Source organism: Myotis nattereri (genome assembly GCF_964212035.1).
Source record: "Myotis nattereri genome assembly, chromosome: 14".
Classification (NCBI taxonomy): Eukaryota; Metazoa; Chordata; class Mammalia; order Chiroptera; family Vespertilionidae; genus Myotis; species Myotis nattereri.
In genome coordinates, this window is record NC_138089.1 from 38,200,471 (window position 1) to 38,218,053 (window position 17,583).

The following is a 17,583-nucleotide window of genomic DNA, read 5'->3' on the forward strand; positions in this document are numbered from 1 at the left end:
ATGTGTTTTATTCCAATATGTAACCAAGCAAACAGAATTCTTTGCACAGAAATTACTGAATAATTAATCATTGAAAAAGCTAAAACTGAACCACTAAAATATCAGACTTTATTGAAAGCTGAGTCCTAATTTAGTCATTTTAATAAAAGGATCCTTGGCTTAAGGCTTTTCAGTGTTAATCATTAAACAGCAAACTTCCCCAGAGTGTTTAAAATATCATCAGACCTACTCAAATTGAGAAACATGTTTACTACACAGGGTAAACCATGAACATAGCACACACAGTGAGTCATTTATGTGTGAGGGATGTCTGGAATCCTATGACTCAATGCCTTGAATATTATTCATGTATTTTATGACTCATGGATAAGTTTTCCCGCTCTAAAAAGGAATTTAAGAAAAAAAGGGAATAAATTGTTCCACTAAAATTTAACCTGTCATCTTTCAATTTAACCCAGTTAAATATTAAAACCTGGGCAACAAAATATTTAAGATTCCTTTCAATAAAATTTATTAAAATTAAGAAATTATCCTCTTACATATAATAATTCCATTTCATGGAACTCTTTTAGATAAAGATATTCCTAGCTGTGTGCAAATAATAGCTTAGGTATATTTACTGATTATCATAGGAAGCAATATGATGGAAACAATTTAAATGGCCACCAGTAGGGGAATGGTTATCTAGAATATGAAACACAAGCTATTAACCAACCTTCATTTAACTGACTCATGTGATCAATCAATATTTTCCGTTTCCTGAGTAAAACTAATGGATACTTTGGCACCCCATGTATTTTGACTATTAGATTACTACTAATAAGTCCATGCACTTTGGTTCCTACCACTGTGTGTTTATCAAGAGTAATATGTGTTTGTTACCACAACTGTTTGTGCCAACTGCACCTGTAATCATAACTATGCAATTATTTAAATTGATGAAATAGGAATTAAAAAAGCAAATTGTTTCCATGACCTCTACATTGAATACTATAAAAAGGATCAATAAAAGAAGTTGCCAAAAAAGTGCTGTTGAACTAGGTGTGGCTGAGACAACTGAAACACTAAGGAAATAGTAAAACCATGAAGAGATATTTGGCCCAAGTTTGATTCTTACATATCTAAATTCTCACATCACTTAAACACAAAGTGAGAGTTACAGATAATGCAAGGAAGACAACATTAAACGCCTGTCAGTGAAAAGTCCTTGGCCCAATTTTTAAAAAATGGCTGGCAAATACACTTGTTACAGAAAATGCTTAAAGATCACTATTTATGATTCCCTCTGTCAGACTTTGATAAGCTTATCAACTACCAGTTCTGAATATTATCAGATGAGAGGTCTTGTAATTGTACAACCATATAATGAAATACTGTGTCAGCGTTCTGCATCCAATTCCAATGTGTGGGGTTTCCCTTCTGTACATGCAAGCAATGCTCCAACAAGAACTGAGGGCCCCATGACTCAACTCAATGTTGACACTATCTCCAGGAGATAGCAACAGATCCTATAGATTAAGGCTTCAGTCCTACAAGACTGCCACCCCCTCTTCAGACACCAATAGCAAGTCCAGGTTGTCACCTGTATAGCAGTCCCCCTTTATCCATGGTTCTGCTTTCTGCAGTTTTAGTTACCCACGGTCAACCTTGGTACAAAAATATTACATAGAAAATTATAGAAATAAACAGTTCATATGTTTTAATTTGCATGCTGTTCTGAGTAGCATGATGGAATCTTGCACTGCCCAGCCTGGGAAGTGAATCATCCCTTTGTCCACCAAAGTTCCCCTCCCAGGCTGTTAGCCGCTTGGTAGCTATCTCCATTATCAGATCAACTGCCTTGGTATGACAATGCCTGTGTTTAAGTAACTCTTATCTTACTTAATAATGGCCCCAAAGCACAATAGTAATGCTGGCAATTCAGATATGCCAACCAGAAGCTGTAAACTGCTTCCTTTAAGTGAAGAGGTAAGTACAGTACAATAAGATATTCTGAGTCAGGAAGGAGCATGGAAGAGCACAGGTAAAAAGTACGTATGCCTGACCTCTCCAGAACCCAGCATAGTAACTGGCACATATCTGTCAAGGGAATGAACCAACATAGACAACACAGGCAGAAAACTAAACTAGACATTAAGAACACTGGGTTCTTATGCTCTCTCTGCTAAATGGAAGTGACCAAATTAAATAAGCTCTAAGGGCCTTAGTTTCCCCTCGTCTGTAACAGATATACTTTAACTTCTGGATCTCCAAGATCACTTTCCCAACTATCTAAAAAATGGAAGGCATAGTTTTTACCTTGGGGAAAATTTTATTTATAGAATCTAGGTATTATTCATGTTGTAATCTAGACATTGCTTCATCAGTAGTAATATTAAAAAGAAAAATCCACAGAGCACCCTATTTTAAATACTAAATTTACTTTCTTCTAGAAATTTAGCAGTAATTAAATACTCCTAAGCCAAGGCTTACTTGCTTTTAAATAAAAATAAAACACCAAAATTACATATCAATACCAGGTCCTATAAAACAAAAGGAAGTAGAGGTGATGCCATCTATAATTGGGCAATTTTAATTATCAAACACAGCTGTTTAGAAAACTAATACAAAGAATTTCTACTTCAAAAATACTGCTGGACTGTAACAGAAAATTGTCATTTCACAAAGCATTTGAAGTGTAAGTCTGAAAATATTCATTGGAATGTCAGCTGTTTCAATCAATAAAATGCTTCTCAATGGCTTTTACAGAGCTGCGTACATTTTTAACAGACATATTTCCCCGAGTTCTGGGAGAACACAAGAGGAAGAATTCTCAGTAGAGTAACAGAGGGTAGGGGGTGGTACAAGCAGAGAATCCCAGAGAACTGCAGAATATCCCTTTGTATACTCAGCTAAGTACTAAGCAGCACATGTATATCAGACTACTACCTGAGACTGGTGAAAAGAACTATCCAAAAATAATTCAAGTAGTTGTTTCCAACCACTTTTTCCTTACCAACCTGACCCAGGAGCCTTTTAAAATATTTTCCCCCCAATTGCCCCCATGAAATTTTAATAACTGCTGTGTATCTAACTTATACAACTTTGACCCTTTGGAGAGCCACAAATCATTGTAACATATAAGATCTTTCTTACACATTCATTCATTCTCTCCCACTACCCCCAAAAAAGTTTTGCTAACTTGGAGATATCACCCCCAATGAGAACAAATGGGTTAGAGGGAAGAGGATCCTGTTCCCCACCAGGTAGGCTGGAAAAACTCTTCATTCCTAGAGCACTGGGTAGAGTACTATGAAAAATCTTACCTCAGCAGTAGAGAATTAGCATATATTAAAATGAAATAACATAACATTTACAGTAGGAACAAAATGGATAAATCTTACAAAGATGTAAAAGGCCATGCAGAGTGAAATTACAAAATTTGCTGAGAAATTAAAAATTACCAAATAAATGGAGAGATATAATTTGTTCCTGGGTCTAAAGACTCAAATACTGTTAAGATATTAAATTTTGCCAACTTGATCTACAGATCAACACAACCCAATTTCTTTTTCCCCCTAGAAATTGACATGAACGAATCTCATAATCATTATGAATTCCAAAATTCATATGGAAACACCAAGAATTGAGAACAGTCAAAACAATTTTGGAAAAAAAAAGTTAGCGATTTCAAGATGCACAGTATCATAACAGCATGGTATTGGCATTAAGCTAGACAAATACATCAATGGAACATAACAGAGTCCATAAATAGATCCTCAGCTATATGGAAAACTGACTTTTGATAAAGATGCAAAGGCAATTCAATGAAGAAAAGTAGTACAGCTTTTAAATAAATACTTTTTGTTGTTGTTAAGCCTTACAGAAGCATTTTTTTTTAGAGAGTGGAAGGGAGAGAGGGAGGGAGTGAGGGAGGGAGAGAAAGAGAGAGACAGACAGACAGACAGACAGACAGACAGACATCGATTGGTTGTGGCATGCCAGGTACATGCCCTTGCTCATGGTCATGACCTTTGAATCACAGGCTGATGATCTAACCACTGATCCAAACCAGCCAGGGCTAAATAAGTATTTTAATAATTGGATATATCCATATATAACAAAGCAAACTTTACCATATGCCTTGCACCATATACAAATGCTAATTCAAAATAGATTATAGATCTAAATGTAATATTTAAAACTACAAAACTTCTAGAAGATATAAGAAAATCTATGTGACACTGAGATATTTTTTTAGATACAACGCCAAACCAAGATCCGTAAAAGAATGTGAAAAATTGAAAAGCATCAAAATTTAAAACTTGTGCTTTTCCAAAACAACCCTTAGGAAAATAAATTATAGCCAAAGACTAAGGACTTGCATCCAAAACATATAAAGAACTCTCAAAACTCAAGAGTAAGAAGACAATACAATAAGAAAAGGAATCTAGCCCTAACCGGTTTGGTTCAGTGGACAGAGTGTCAGCCTGAGGACTGAAAGGTCCCAGGTTCGATTCCGGCCAAGGGCATGTACCTTGATTGCGGGCACATCCCCAGTAGGAGGTGTGCAAGAGGTAGCTGATCGATGTTTCTCTCTCATCGATGTTTCTAACTCTCTATCCCTTCTCCCTTCCTCTCTGTAAAAAATCAATAAAATATATAAAAATAAAATAAATAAAATGACTTATATATATAAAAAAAGGAATCTACCCTAGCCAGTTTGGCTCAGTGGATAGAGCATCAGCCTGCGGACTGAAGGGTCCCAGGTTCGACTGGTCAAGGGCACATGCTTGCGTTGCGGGCTCAATCCCCAGTGGGGGGCTGTGCAGGAGGCAGCCGATCAATGATTCTCTCTCATCGTTGATATTTCTATCTCTCTCCCCCTCTTCCTTCCTATCTGAAATCAATAAAAATATAAAAAAAGAAAAGGAATCTAGCAAAAACACTTAGTTATCCCAGAAATGCAAATAAAAACCATAATGAAATACACTCTATTATAGCATTTACGATGAGAAAACACTGATCATACCAAGTATTTGTGAGGATGTGGAAAAACTGGAATTCTCATATTCTCGTGGTGGGAATGTATAATGAATGGCATAACCAGTTTGGAAATAGTTGTAGTGTCTTAAAGAGTTAAACATACACCTACCAAATGGTCAGACCATATCACCACTAGATAATTACTCAAGAAAAAGGAAAGCATATGCTCATAAAAAGACTGTATACAAATGCTCACAGAAGCTTTATTGTAATAGATGAAAAGGGAAACAACTGAAATATCAATTGGTAGGCCAGGGGAAAAAACAAGTTATGTATATCGATACAATGGAATGCCACTGAGGTTATGTGCACTCTGTACAACAGAAAGTAATGAACTATCAATATATGCCACAACATGAATGAATCTCGAAATATTTATGGTGTGAAAAAAGCTAGACAGCCCGGCCGGCGTGGCTCAGTGGTTGAGCATCAACCTATAACGAGGAGATCATGGTTTGAACCCAGTTGGGGCACATGCCCAGGTTGTGGGCCCAATTCCCAGTGCAAGAAACAGCTAAACAATCATTCTCTCATCAATGATGTTTCTATCTCTCTCTCTCCCTCTTCCTTCCTCTCTGAAATCAATAAAAATATATATTTTTAAAAAGCTAGACAAAAAAGGGACATACTGTATAACTTCACTTTTATAAAGCTCCAGAAAATACAAATTAATTTACAGTGACACAAAACAGATCAGAGGTTAGGGACAAATGAAACTGTACATTTTAAATATATGTAATTTATTATATGTCAACCATACTCAATAAAACAAAAAACAAAAATTGCTAAGGTGCTGAGACCTATCAGATTATTTATAACTTCAGCTTAGTCTGATATTTAAGGCATTAATTTATGACATCTTTGCTATAATATATGATTATCATTCTAAACTTATATATAATTATAATAAAGCCATCAGGATTATTTCTGAATATACAATAAAGATACTTAATTTCTTTTCTTTTTAAATATGTTTTATTGATATTTTTACAGAGAGGAAGGGAGAGGGATAGAGAGTTAGAAACATCAATGAGAGAGAAACATCGATCAGCTGCCTCCTGCACACCCCCTACTGGGGATGTGCCCACAACCAAGGTACATGCCCTTGACTGGAATCGAACCTGGGACCCTTCAGTCCGCAGGCCGGCTCTCTATCCACTGAGACAAAACGGTTAGGGCATAAATTATGTTATTAACACATAATCTAAAACTACCTTATCTAATAAAGAGGTAATATGCAAATTGACCATCACCCCAACACACAAGATGGCCACCCCCATGTGGACATAAGATGGCCAGCAGAGGAGGGCAGTTGTGAGTGATCAGGCCAGCAGGTCAGGGCAGTTGGGGGCAACCAGGCCTGCAGGGGAGGGCAGTTGGGGGGGGACCAGGCCTGCAGGGGAGGGCAGTTGAGGGGGACCATGCTGGGAAGGGAGGGCAGTTAGGGGTGACTAGGCCAGCAGGGGAGGGCAGTTTGGGGTGACCAGGCCTGCATGGGAGGACAGTCAGGGGCCACCAGGCCTGCAGGGGAGGGCAGATGTGGGGGGACCAGGCTGGGAAGGGAGGGCAGTTATGGGTGATCAGGCCAGCAAGGGAGAGCAGTTAGAGGCAATCGGGCTGGCAGGGGAGCAGTTAGGCATTGATCAGGCTGCAGGGGAGTGGTTAGGGGGTGATGAGACTGGCAGGCAGAAGCAGTTAGGGGCAATCAGGCAGGCAAGCAAGCGGTTGGGAGCCAGCAGTCCTGGGTTGTGAGAGGGATCCCAGATTGGAGAGGGTGCAGGCTGGGCTGAGGAACACCCCCCGCCCCGTGCACAAATTTTGTGCACCGGGCCTCTAGTATGGCTATAAAGAAGAATGAGGAAGCTCTCTATGTACTAATCTGGATGGGTTCCCAAAATATATTGGGGATGAAAAAAGATGCATAACACATATGTGCTAAATAAGAAACTATATGAGTGGAATGCAAAAATAAGTCACCATCAGTTTCTAGGTGCAAAAACAGCCAATTTCTCCCTAGCCCGCTTGGCTTAGTGGATAGTGTGTTGGTCAGTGGACTGAAGGGTCCTAGGTTCGATCCCGGTGGTCAAGCGTATGTACCTTGGTTGTAGGCTCGACCCCCGGCCCTGGTTAGGGCACAAGCAGGAGGCAACTGATTGATGTGTCTTACATTGATGTCTCTCTCTCTCTCTCTCTTCTCTCTCTCTCTCTCTCTCTCTCTCTCTCTCTCTCTCTCTCCCCCTTCCTCTCTGAAATCAATAAAAATATATATTTTTTAAAAAAAGCTGGTTTTTAAATTCAGGTACAAACAGAATGGTGGTTACTACAAGGGAAAGGGGGGTGGGGTGGGGGAGGACAAGAGAAAAGTGGGTAAAATACGAGGTGACCAAAGGAGACTAGACTTCAGGTAGGAGCACAAAATAGACTATACAGATGGTGTGTTATAAAGTTGTACACCTGAATTTTTATGCTATTAACCAATGTTGCCCCAATAAATATAATTTAAAAAAAAAAACTAGTTGGTTTTATAACATAACACCTTCTTTATTTCAGGATCACCACAATAGCCATTTAGTCAAATGACAGAACATATACTCATTTATAGATCGTAGGGGACACCTGAATATGGGTGAAGAAAATTTTTTAAATCTGAGGCTGAAATCTAGAAGCACTGGCAAGAATAGAAGAGAGGTGCTGTTTCTAGACATGGAGCAACTATAGGGAAATTCTCTCCTGGGAAGAAGCTGAGGTGGTTCTCTCTTCTTTATGCGCCCTTTCTATTCCATGTTACATGGAAGCCAGCCAAAAGCAGGGTGGGTACACTTGAGATGGGGTTGGAGGGTTGTGGCCTCCAATACCAATTTCTGTGGGTAGCTCAGAAGACTGTATCCACATACAGTTTCAGGACACAGTGCACATAAGCTCAGGTTACTGTGAGTGAAGAGGTTTTAAGAATTTAGGAACACTGACAGCTTGGTGTACTCACAGTCAGCAGAAGTGACATAGGGTCACAGAAAGATTTCTTAACAATTAGAGCACTTCTAGCTAATTTCCAGAAAAGACTACAATGGGAAGGATGGAGGTGGGTGAAATTCAGGCAACCTGTGTAAATTCATGGTTTACTACTTTGTGTTAACTACCAACAATATTGCTACAATAAAACATAGTATCTGTGTGATAAAACATATGCCTGTGTGATGTACATATACATACATGTATACATGTATGTTTATATTTGCCAAGCACTTCATATGAAAAAGTAAAATCAACATCACTTCAATAATCCCAGTAAGTTATTTTTGAAAGTTTAGATGTTAATAATTTAGAAGACTACTTTGGCAAAACCAATCCCAAAATATTTTGAATGACATTGTACATTTAAAGGTAGCATTTTCAAAAATATTGTCAGATAATACAGGCAGGATCTACTGACCAGCTCTTAAATCAACTGTCTTTGAGTTTAAAAAGGGTCACTTATAATCTAAGCCCTTCTCTGTTTTAAACACAAAAAATCGTGTGGGCTGGATTATAATTAACCCCAGTTTGATACTACTTTGAATGTCATTTCTACCCAGCTCAAAAATAACGCACTAAGGGAAGTTTGTGAATTCACTCATTTGCAATGCTAAAGTCTGGCATTATGAAAATTAGAATCACATTTGTATTACAAGGTAGAATTCCATAGAACATGAACATAACTTTTAGGAAAAAATTCATTTTTGAACCATTATTGCTTTATGACACTATCTGGCAAAAGGAAAAATATTCCTCTCTCCAAATTACTTTTTTATTTCCCCAGTTACTGTCAAGTCTGACATGGGTTCAAATTCCTGTTCTGCTATCCTTACTGATCCTAAAGACATTTAACTTTTCTGAGTTTCAGTTTTATCACCTATTGGTGGAATGAAAATGTTAACCTACCAACTTTACAAGATTCTCTTGTGAATTAAATCAAGTAACATAAAAAGGTTTAGGCATGTAACTGTCACTGAAATAAAATTCTACAATTAACACCAATTTATATCACTCTGGATAGAGAAAAAAATTTCTACTTGTAGAAAATAATTTTCTCATAAAGCCAGACTTTTAATCTGAAATGTGTTATTAATATCTCAGCTTAAATTATTTGGGCTCCACAACATGGCATTAATTTCTAATAGATCCTAGGGAAATGCATTTTATTATTATTATTAACATCCAGAAGGCCATTAATGTAATCACACACATTTTACAACAAAGGAAAAGTGAGTCTTAAAGAAGTTAAATGGATCTACTCAAGTAATACAGCTAATAAGACTAGGAAGATACAAGTCTTTAAAGTTTTATTTCAATTGTTCTTTACACTATATATACCATTCTGCCTTTAAATTTTTTTGACTGTTTCACCATTTTGGTTTACAGTGCTTCTTCCACATCCAAGTAGCTTTCCAAATTGAAAGTCATTAAAAGTCTTCTATTAGGTTCCCTACCCAAACAACTATTTCCCTTTATTCCTTCCTATGAAAGTGCTGTTTTTCTCCAGATATGGAATATAATCAGTGATGATAAGCCCCTGTTCTCACCTCAGCAGATGAACCAGGCAACGAACAATGACTGATCTAAGCAAAAAGCTAATCCCCGTCTACCTTTGCTGGTGGAATGGTTCAGAGTGGGCTTGTAACTAATGGAACCTTGGGGGAAGTGTTGTGGGGATTCTGAAAAAGATGTTTTGGCTTGATTAAAGAAAGAAAATGTATAGGGGAGAGTCCCCTTTCCACTTTCTTTGGTCTCATTACTGTTGTCATGAGTACAGGATGCAACATTCATCTCTTTAACATGAGAGAGTTGAGAGTCTCATAGACAATCTCACCCAGAGCTCTGACATTACTATTTTAACCAACCCCCAAATCACCTTGCTCTGGATCACATCATTATTGATCAAAAAACCTGTATGTAGCCAGGTAGTCAATTATTTGTGGCCTAAAACCACAAATATAAAACTCCAATATTCCTAGTAAAATCACCTTACCTAGCTTCTATAAAAACTTCCTTCTCAGACCAAATATTATAAAGACATAATATTTTAAATTAGACTTTAATTAAAAATCAGTTAGGTATGTTATTAAGAAAAATGGTATTTAGTGGCTCACCATATTTAATAACTTCAGGATATGACTGAAGAAACTAATCTAAAGTAATAACAATGTTTATTTAACAGAATAAAAACAATCTGAAACTCTTAATCCATCCTAAAAATTTTTTGAAAAACGTAAGTTTCAAAAAGTCAGACATTATTCTCAAATACATATTTAAACTTATTTTAGAAAAACACCATTGTCACACTGATATAAACCTTAAAAATATTTATTACCCATTAAGAGTCAGTGGATATTATATGACAAAACAGTATAAGTTTTATTACACACATATCTCTTAAAACCCGATGTGATTCCTTATCACAGAGGGCAGAAAGAGAAAAAAAAGTATTATCTTGAATTAGAAGAATGGCCAAAAATTTAACAAATCTTACAATTATGACAATACTCTCAATTACTGAGTCACAAGAGAAAAGGCCTAAAAGCAACCATAAAAAAGTTCGTCAAAAACCCATGAATCACTGAAAGCAATAGAGGAGTCATCCTCAAGAACGGCCTACTGATTTGAAGTACAGAACTAACTTAGCTTCCAGTTCTGACCCAAGTTTCAGAGCAAGGGAACAAGCTAGGAGATGTTAAGAAATGATGGCTGAAAATAAGTAAAGACAGGAATCTATAAGTAGAGGCTAAAAATCCTTAGGGGACACAGGAGTAACACACTAGCTATCTATAACAATAAAAGCATAATATGCTAATTAGACTGGACATCCTTCTGGATGTCCTTCCTTCCGGACAAAGCCACAGTGGGGGGGGGGGGCGGGGGGGGGGGCAAAGCAGAGGTGTCAGAGGCCCCCGGCCATGGTGGTGGCTGGCACCAAGGCCCTTATACGAAGTTCGTGCATCGGGCTTCTAGTAAATATGTAATAGCTTCCAAGGACCTCACATCAGAATCAACTGATGCTCAAAAATGATTCTGAATAAAAAATTTAAAATTTAGGATAATTAATATAGTAGAAAAGCAGTTTTGACTATAATGAGACTTGTAATGATCGACGAATTAACCATCATGGTAAGCAGAATTATAGTCCAAACTTTCTCACCAAGGTATGATTTGCTAGTACTTAAAACAACAAACCACCACAAAAAAACCAAAAACCTAGAGTTAAACAGAACAGAAAGATTTCCTCCTTTTCATAGGTCATTATTTTCTATCTTAAGAAAAGCAGACTCTCCAGGATATCTCCATAAGGTAAAGTGACTAGGCACTTCATTTAAACTAAAAAATTAAAATTAAAAAAATCCTGAATTAGGTGCATGTTTCCAATAAATATAAACTTAAAAAGCTTCAGTTAAGAAGGTTTAAGGGGAAAATGTTGGATGAAAGAAGGTGAAAGGATTCGCAAAAAATATATATATATGTGTGTGTGTGTGTGTATATATATACACATATATATATACACACACATATATATACATATATATACACACATATATATACATATATACATATATATATATATATATATATATATATATATATATATATCCCACAGACACAGACAACAGTGTAGTGATGGCCAGAGAGAAGGTGTGGATGAGGGCTGGGTGGAGGTGGGAAATGGGAGACATCTGTAATACGGTCAACAATTTTTCAAAAAATTAAAAAATTTTTAAGTAAAAAAATAAAAACTTTGAGAGAAAAACATAATTTTCTTTTATGGATTAGGAATAATCTTTTAGAAAATATAATGATAGCATTTTGATCAATACCCAATGTTAGATAAACCAGTTTAGCTAAATATTCAAATCTATTCAAATAATCCACCTTTAAAATATCAGATAAAAACTTTTTACATCTACTTAACATTAAGTGGTCACAGTAATGTTGCATGAAAGAATGAAAGAAAGATGAGAGTTCAAGATGAGCTTTCAGGGTTTTCTTAGAATTACCAATCCTTTCCAGGTCATCAGTTTTAGTGTTGCTATAGTGACTCTATGAATCATGATCTTCCCCCCACCCTCTGTAATTCAGAGGACTAATGAATTTGATATTACAGTAAACTAGAGGCCTGGTGCACAAATTCGTGCACAGGTGGGATCCTTCAGCCTGGCCAGCGATCAGGGCTGATCAGGGCCGATCAGGGCCATCTTGCCCCTAGTCCCAATCTGGACCGATTGGGACCAGCCAGCTGGGGGGAGTGCGGGGTGGGGTGGGAGGCCATGGGAGGTTGGCTGGCCAGGGGGAGCAATCAGGAGAGGTTAGCTGCCTGTGGGAATGCACTGATCACCAGGGGGCAGCTCCTGCATTGAGTGTCTGCCCCCTGGTGGTCAGTGCACTTCATAGCTACTGGCTGGTCGTCCAGTCATAACAGTTGCTTAGGCTTTTATATATATAAATTATCTATTCTGAGCCTCTGTTTAGTAAATTAAAGAAACTACTGGCTATTAGAAAACATACACAGAGAGGAAATTTATTCACATACCTGTTTTTTTCTAAAACTCTCCCTTATGCCAGTCCTGAATGTAAAATCCACTATATCTTTAAATTTGGAGACTTTTCAAACAATGTATCTTTCTTTATTTTACTGAGAGACTCAAACAGATGAGTCTTTGTGTATGGTTTACCAGAATTATTTACAGAAAAATCTGATCTAGTTAGATGTATTATAAACTTAATAAAAATGTCTTTATTTCGAGTTCACAAAAAAGAACCCTCATTTGAAATACATATAAGAAATGAACAGTGAAGTGTCAAGATGTCTACAACTTACTTTCAAATGGGATTCAGTAGAAGAAAAAAATATATGTACATGTAAAAATATATATATAATCTGTGTAAATTGGATAAAGCAAACGTGGCAAAATATAGTCAGAGTATTTTTTCAACTTTTCTGTGAAAAATTTCAAAGTAAAAAGCCAGGGGAACAAAGGCTCTTCACAGGCTCCTAATTCTCTTGTATTTTAGTCATTACTCTGAATATATGCCCAGTCCCTTCCTTTTCTGCCCCAAGATGCTTCTTAATTTCATTTAAAACAACTGTTACAGAATTGTTATGTCTTTTTAACAAAAATCATAACTTCAGGAAAAAGGTTTTAAAAGTAGGCTAAAAGGCATGTATCAGTGAATAAATTGTTTTACCTGAAAGTTAACATCTTCTTTCTTAAATATTAGTGCTCGAACTTCATCAGGATCTCCATTAAATATAGCTTGCACCAGTGATGGCTAAAATATAAGAGAGTAATAACAACATTAATCACAGCACATGGATGATTCTAAAGATATTTCCACATAACTTTTAAAATTATTTTTTAATAGGCACCCGAGGATATGTTTTTATTGATTTTTTTTTTTAGAGAGAGGAAGCGGGGAGGGGGGAGGGGAGAGAAGGAAAGGAACAGGGAGGGAGGGAGGGAGGGAGGGAAGGAGACAGAGACAGGCAGACAGGGAGAAACATCAATGTGAAAGACAAACAGAGATTGGTTGCTTCCCATTCGAACCCCGACTGGGGCTCGAACCCAAAACCTTTTGGTGCATGGGACAAAGCTCCCATCAACTGAGCTACCGGCCAGGGCTCTATATAACTTTGCAATCTAAAAATTTTCTTCCCTATAGCAACAATAATCACTTGTTTTTTTTATATTAACCGAAAGTTTCATGAAATCAAATCACATGAAAATACATGATTCCTCCTTGTGGGGGTGGGTGGGAAGACCTAATTTTAAAAAATCAATTCAAAATTACCAAAACTAGGTGATATGACAACAAATGCAAGCCTTTTATTTATATATGTGAGAAAAAGAAAGTTACTGCCAAATACAAGGGTGAAATCTCAACCTCTACTTTTTGGACTCAACTTGTCAAACAAATAGTTTGACAAGTTTGAGGCTCAGCAAAGAAGGCCTCTTTGAAAAGTTCTGTTTGTGGCATCAAAGTACTTGCATGGGTCAGCAATTACATGCATAAAGATATAAATCTAAAGAAAGAAAAGCTGCCAATTGATGAAAATCACTACTATTCGGAGACCAAAAATAATTGTATACCTGATAAAGAGGGAAACACGTGCATGTCTAAATATAACAATTTCTCAATCAACGACATGGCCACTCTGATAAGATATCATATTATACCAGTAAGAAGCCAATTGACAACAACATTAAAAATAAGGTTAAGAATAAAGTCTGAGTCTTTTCCTATAAAAAGTCTTGCATGTAAATACATAAAATTCATTACAGAAAAGACCACGCCTCGGTGTTGCTGGCTGTACTCAACCTTTCCTAAAATATAAAGCTCTTCATTCTTATTACATCAGTTTTAAAACCACAAAATGAAAACAGAAACGTGGTTGCCACAACTACTATTCTCAATTATTTTTTAAAGTCTTTTAAAGAGATTAAGAGATAGCAAATAAAATCTAAAATGTTATCTAAACATCTGAAAAAGTAAAAACCAGAGATGTGTGCATTTTATATACAATATTGCATACTTCTACATTTACATTGCTTTTATTTGGGTTTTTAATGAAACTAGTAGAAACTAACTTTATTCTTAAAAAATAAAATTTATTCTACTAGTTCAGTAGAATATAGTAAACATATAAACTCATATCTTACCAATACATTTCCAGAAGATGGAACATGTAGGGATTTATTTTCCTGTGGCAATTTAGAAATGAATGCAGGAGATTCATCTTCTACCTCCTCCAAAACAACAATACACACTCGACTCATTCGCTCTTTTAAAACACTAGATTCCCAGCTATGTGATAAAAGTCACAGTTGGAAGAGCACAAGTAGTTTTTCCTCCTCTTCTGTATGACACTTAGAATCATTCTCTGAACAGCGCAGCTGGTTTTTTAAAAGTTAGTAAGTACTACCGGAAAAGCTGAAGTTTAAAATTATGACTACATAACTTATAACTTCCTAAAACCAACAAGATTCAGTTATTTTCTGTTGGGTGATTGCAATACTTAAAAGAAATTTCACATCAACATGTCAATTAACTAAAAATGAGTACAAGCTCATTTAAAAATATTTTTCCTCTACCAAAATAGTCATATAGCTCTGTCTCATAGATATTTACTTGCATAAAAAGATCATTGTTTTGGGTGACACCACCACGCAATGCAGAATGAAATGAGAAACAACTGCTGTGACAGAGATAATTACAGCTATACCCACTCTTGCCTGCAAGGTCATATAGTTACCAGTAGCTGGCTTGCTTATAATTGAAAATTAAAATTAAACTCTCATTATTCTGTTTCCACTTCTAATTTGTCTTCATTTCTTCAGCTTCACTGGCTTAATGCAGACACTATCCAGAAAAAGAAAAGAAAAAATATCTAGAGCTCAGCACAATTTTTTTAAATGCAGCTCAGAGGTTGACAATTTTTTCTGTGTTTGGGAAAGAAAAAAACACAACACTGCATTAATAGCAAAGCTGCAGTACATTTACATGCGATGAGTCAGATCACAAGAGACAATAGGACTCTTGGTACTAGAATACAGCTTGATTAATCCAGATATTCCATATAATAGAGGAAACACAGATAGCTTTATTCCCATCGATAGCGTAAGCAAGGCAGAGCGTTCATTCTTTCTTCATCAGGCAGTTGTCTGTGGCTGCTCCAGCAAAAGGGCACAGGCACCAGGCAGAAATGGTGCTAGCGGGAATCCTAATAGAACAGGCAGGCCGAGAAGGAATCAGAAGACATTTGAGCTCAAATTACTGCTTCAGGCTTTTCATTTAAAAAAGAGAGAGAGAGAAAAAAAAACCCCAGTAGTTTATCATTCCAGTGTTTCCTTTGATCTCCACATGAATACAGCTTCCACTAAATAGTCTTCATTCAGAGGAAAAAACAGCAGACTGTGCATCTTCTTTGAGCCAACTACTTTATTCAATCATCTGCCTCGGTGCCAATACAGTTTCCTTCCACAGTGAAAACCGTTACAGTGACCCTTTCCAGTAGATTTCAGATGCTTCCCCGGTACTCAGATGATCTTGCAAAACGCCACTGACACCTCCAAACGAGTAGGTCCTTAAACAATATCTATAGAACTTCAGGATTGGCCCCACAGAAGCATTCCAACTGAGCAACAGTCTGAACAGCAAAGACTGCAGCACCGCAGAATGAAATGCCTAGTAATGCTCACATGTTACACTTACCAGAGATCTGAGCTACTGCTCGAGATGTAACTTCCTCTAGCAGTAGAAAAAACAGTGCACTTGGACTGCCTTCACAATTAGAAGGTTCATGCCAGTTCTGTGACTAATCCAGATCAAACTGAAAAATTCTGTAACTGAAAAATGAGTGCACTTTTAACATTTTCCACTAAAAGCCACAAGGAAATCTGGTGTACTGCCTCTGCTGACTAACACTGGTTTTAGCAAGTAAACAATTTCAGACAGCTTAACTGTTTTCGTGTGTTACAATAAAGCAAATGTTTAACCCCATAATGACAGCTGCATTAAGAGTGTCTTCAGTGAACCTAAATAAGAGAATTAGAAATGAAGGAGAAATATTTTATGAACATATAAAAACCATGAACCTAAGGTTTTATTCTTATTTTTTACCAAGACCATTTAAAATCTACCAGATGTATGTTATTTTCAAAAATGCAAAGAAGTTGAAACAAAAGAAATTTAACATTTACTAACAATTTTTATATTGTGGAATTTAATCAAGTCATATTTTTAAAGAAAAAAAAATTTCTTAAGTTAGAAATCCTAATTCTAAAATTCTATGGATCAGATGAATTTTCACCAAAGAAATGGAATAATTCTATCTTCCCATCTGGAAATGGAATAAAGTCTTAAAATCTGTTAAAAACATAAAACTATTGTTTAAAGTCCCTGGTTCAGAATTATCTATGTTAAAGGCAAAGGGTAACACAAAAAAAGCAAAAAATCTCCCGCCCCTATAAAATTAATATTCCCAAAGCTACAAATAAGTCTCAAAAACTATCAATTTATAGTTGGCTTTCTTCCCCCATTTCTGTTTACTCAACCAATGGGGTTATTTCTCAACAGAAAAATTATAAACGCAATACCATACTTCCCTTTCAATCTTTCTTTTTTCTTCTATCAACTAGCATTTTTTTTAAAAAATATATTTTATTGATTTTTTACAGAGAGGAAGGGAGAGAGATAGAGAGTTAGAAACATCGATGAGAGAGAAACATCAATCAGCTGCCTCCTGCACATCTCCCACTGGGGATATGCCCGCAACCCAGGTACATGCCCTTGACCGGAATCGAACCTGAGACCTTTCGGTCTGCAGGCCGATGCTCTATCCACTGAGCCAAACCGGTTTCGGCAACTAGCATTTTTATTAATAAACATAATAGTTATTCTGAACATTTATAATGTGCTAGGGTGCCGTACTTTGTCAGCACATTAACCTTGCTACATTCTCATATTATACAGGAAAAAACAGATTCAGAAATTAAATGTTTTATCCAAAGTCATACAAATTAGTAAAGTTGTGCC

At 36.5% G+C, this 17,583-nt stretch overlaps 1 protein-coding gene across 2 annotated transcripts in view; it reads right to left on the minus strand.

The window, feature by feature from the left end:
* The window catches only part of ANKRD28 (ankyrin repeat domain 28), a gene marked incomplete at its 5' end in the record, with an annotated part of 113,582 nt that overhangs the window by 73,440 nt on the left and 22,559 nt on the right, over nucleotides 1-17,583 (minus strand). Inside the window, 2 exons of one of the 2 annotated variants that reach the window (XM_081105929.1) lie at nucleotides 13,237-13,320; nucleotides 14,709-14,825. In XM_081105929.1, coding sequence (XP_080962055.1) covers nucleotides 13,237-13,320; nucleotides 14,709-14,825 — 201 coding nt within the window. Of the gene's footprint in view, nucleotides 1-13,236; nucleotides 13,321-14,708; nucleotides 14,826-17,583 lie in introns of those variants that run through there. The other variant, XM_081105930.1, reaches the window with a different exon arrangement.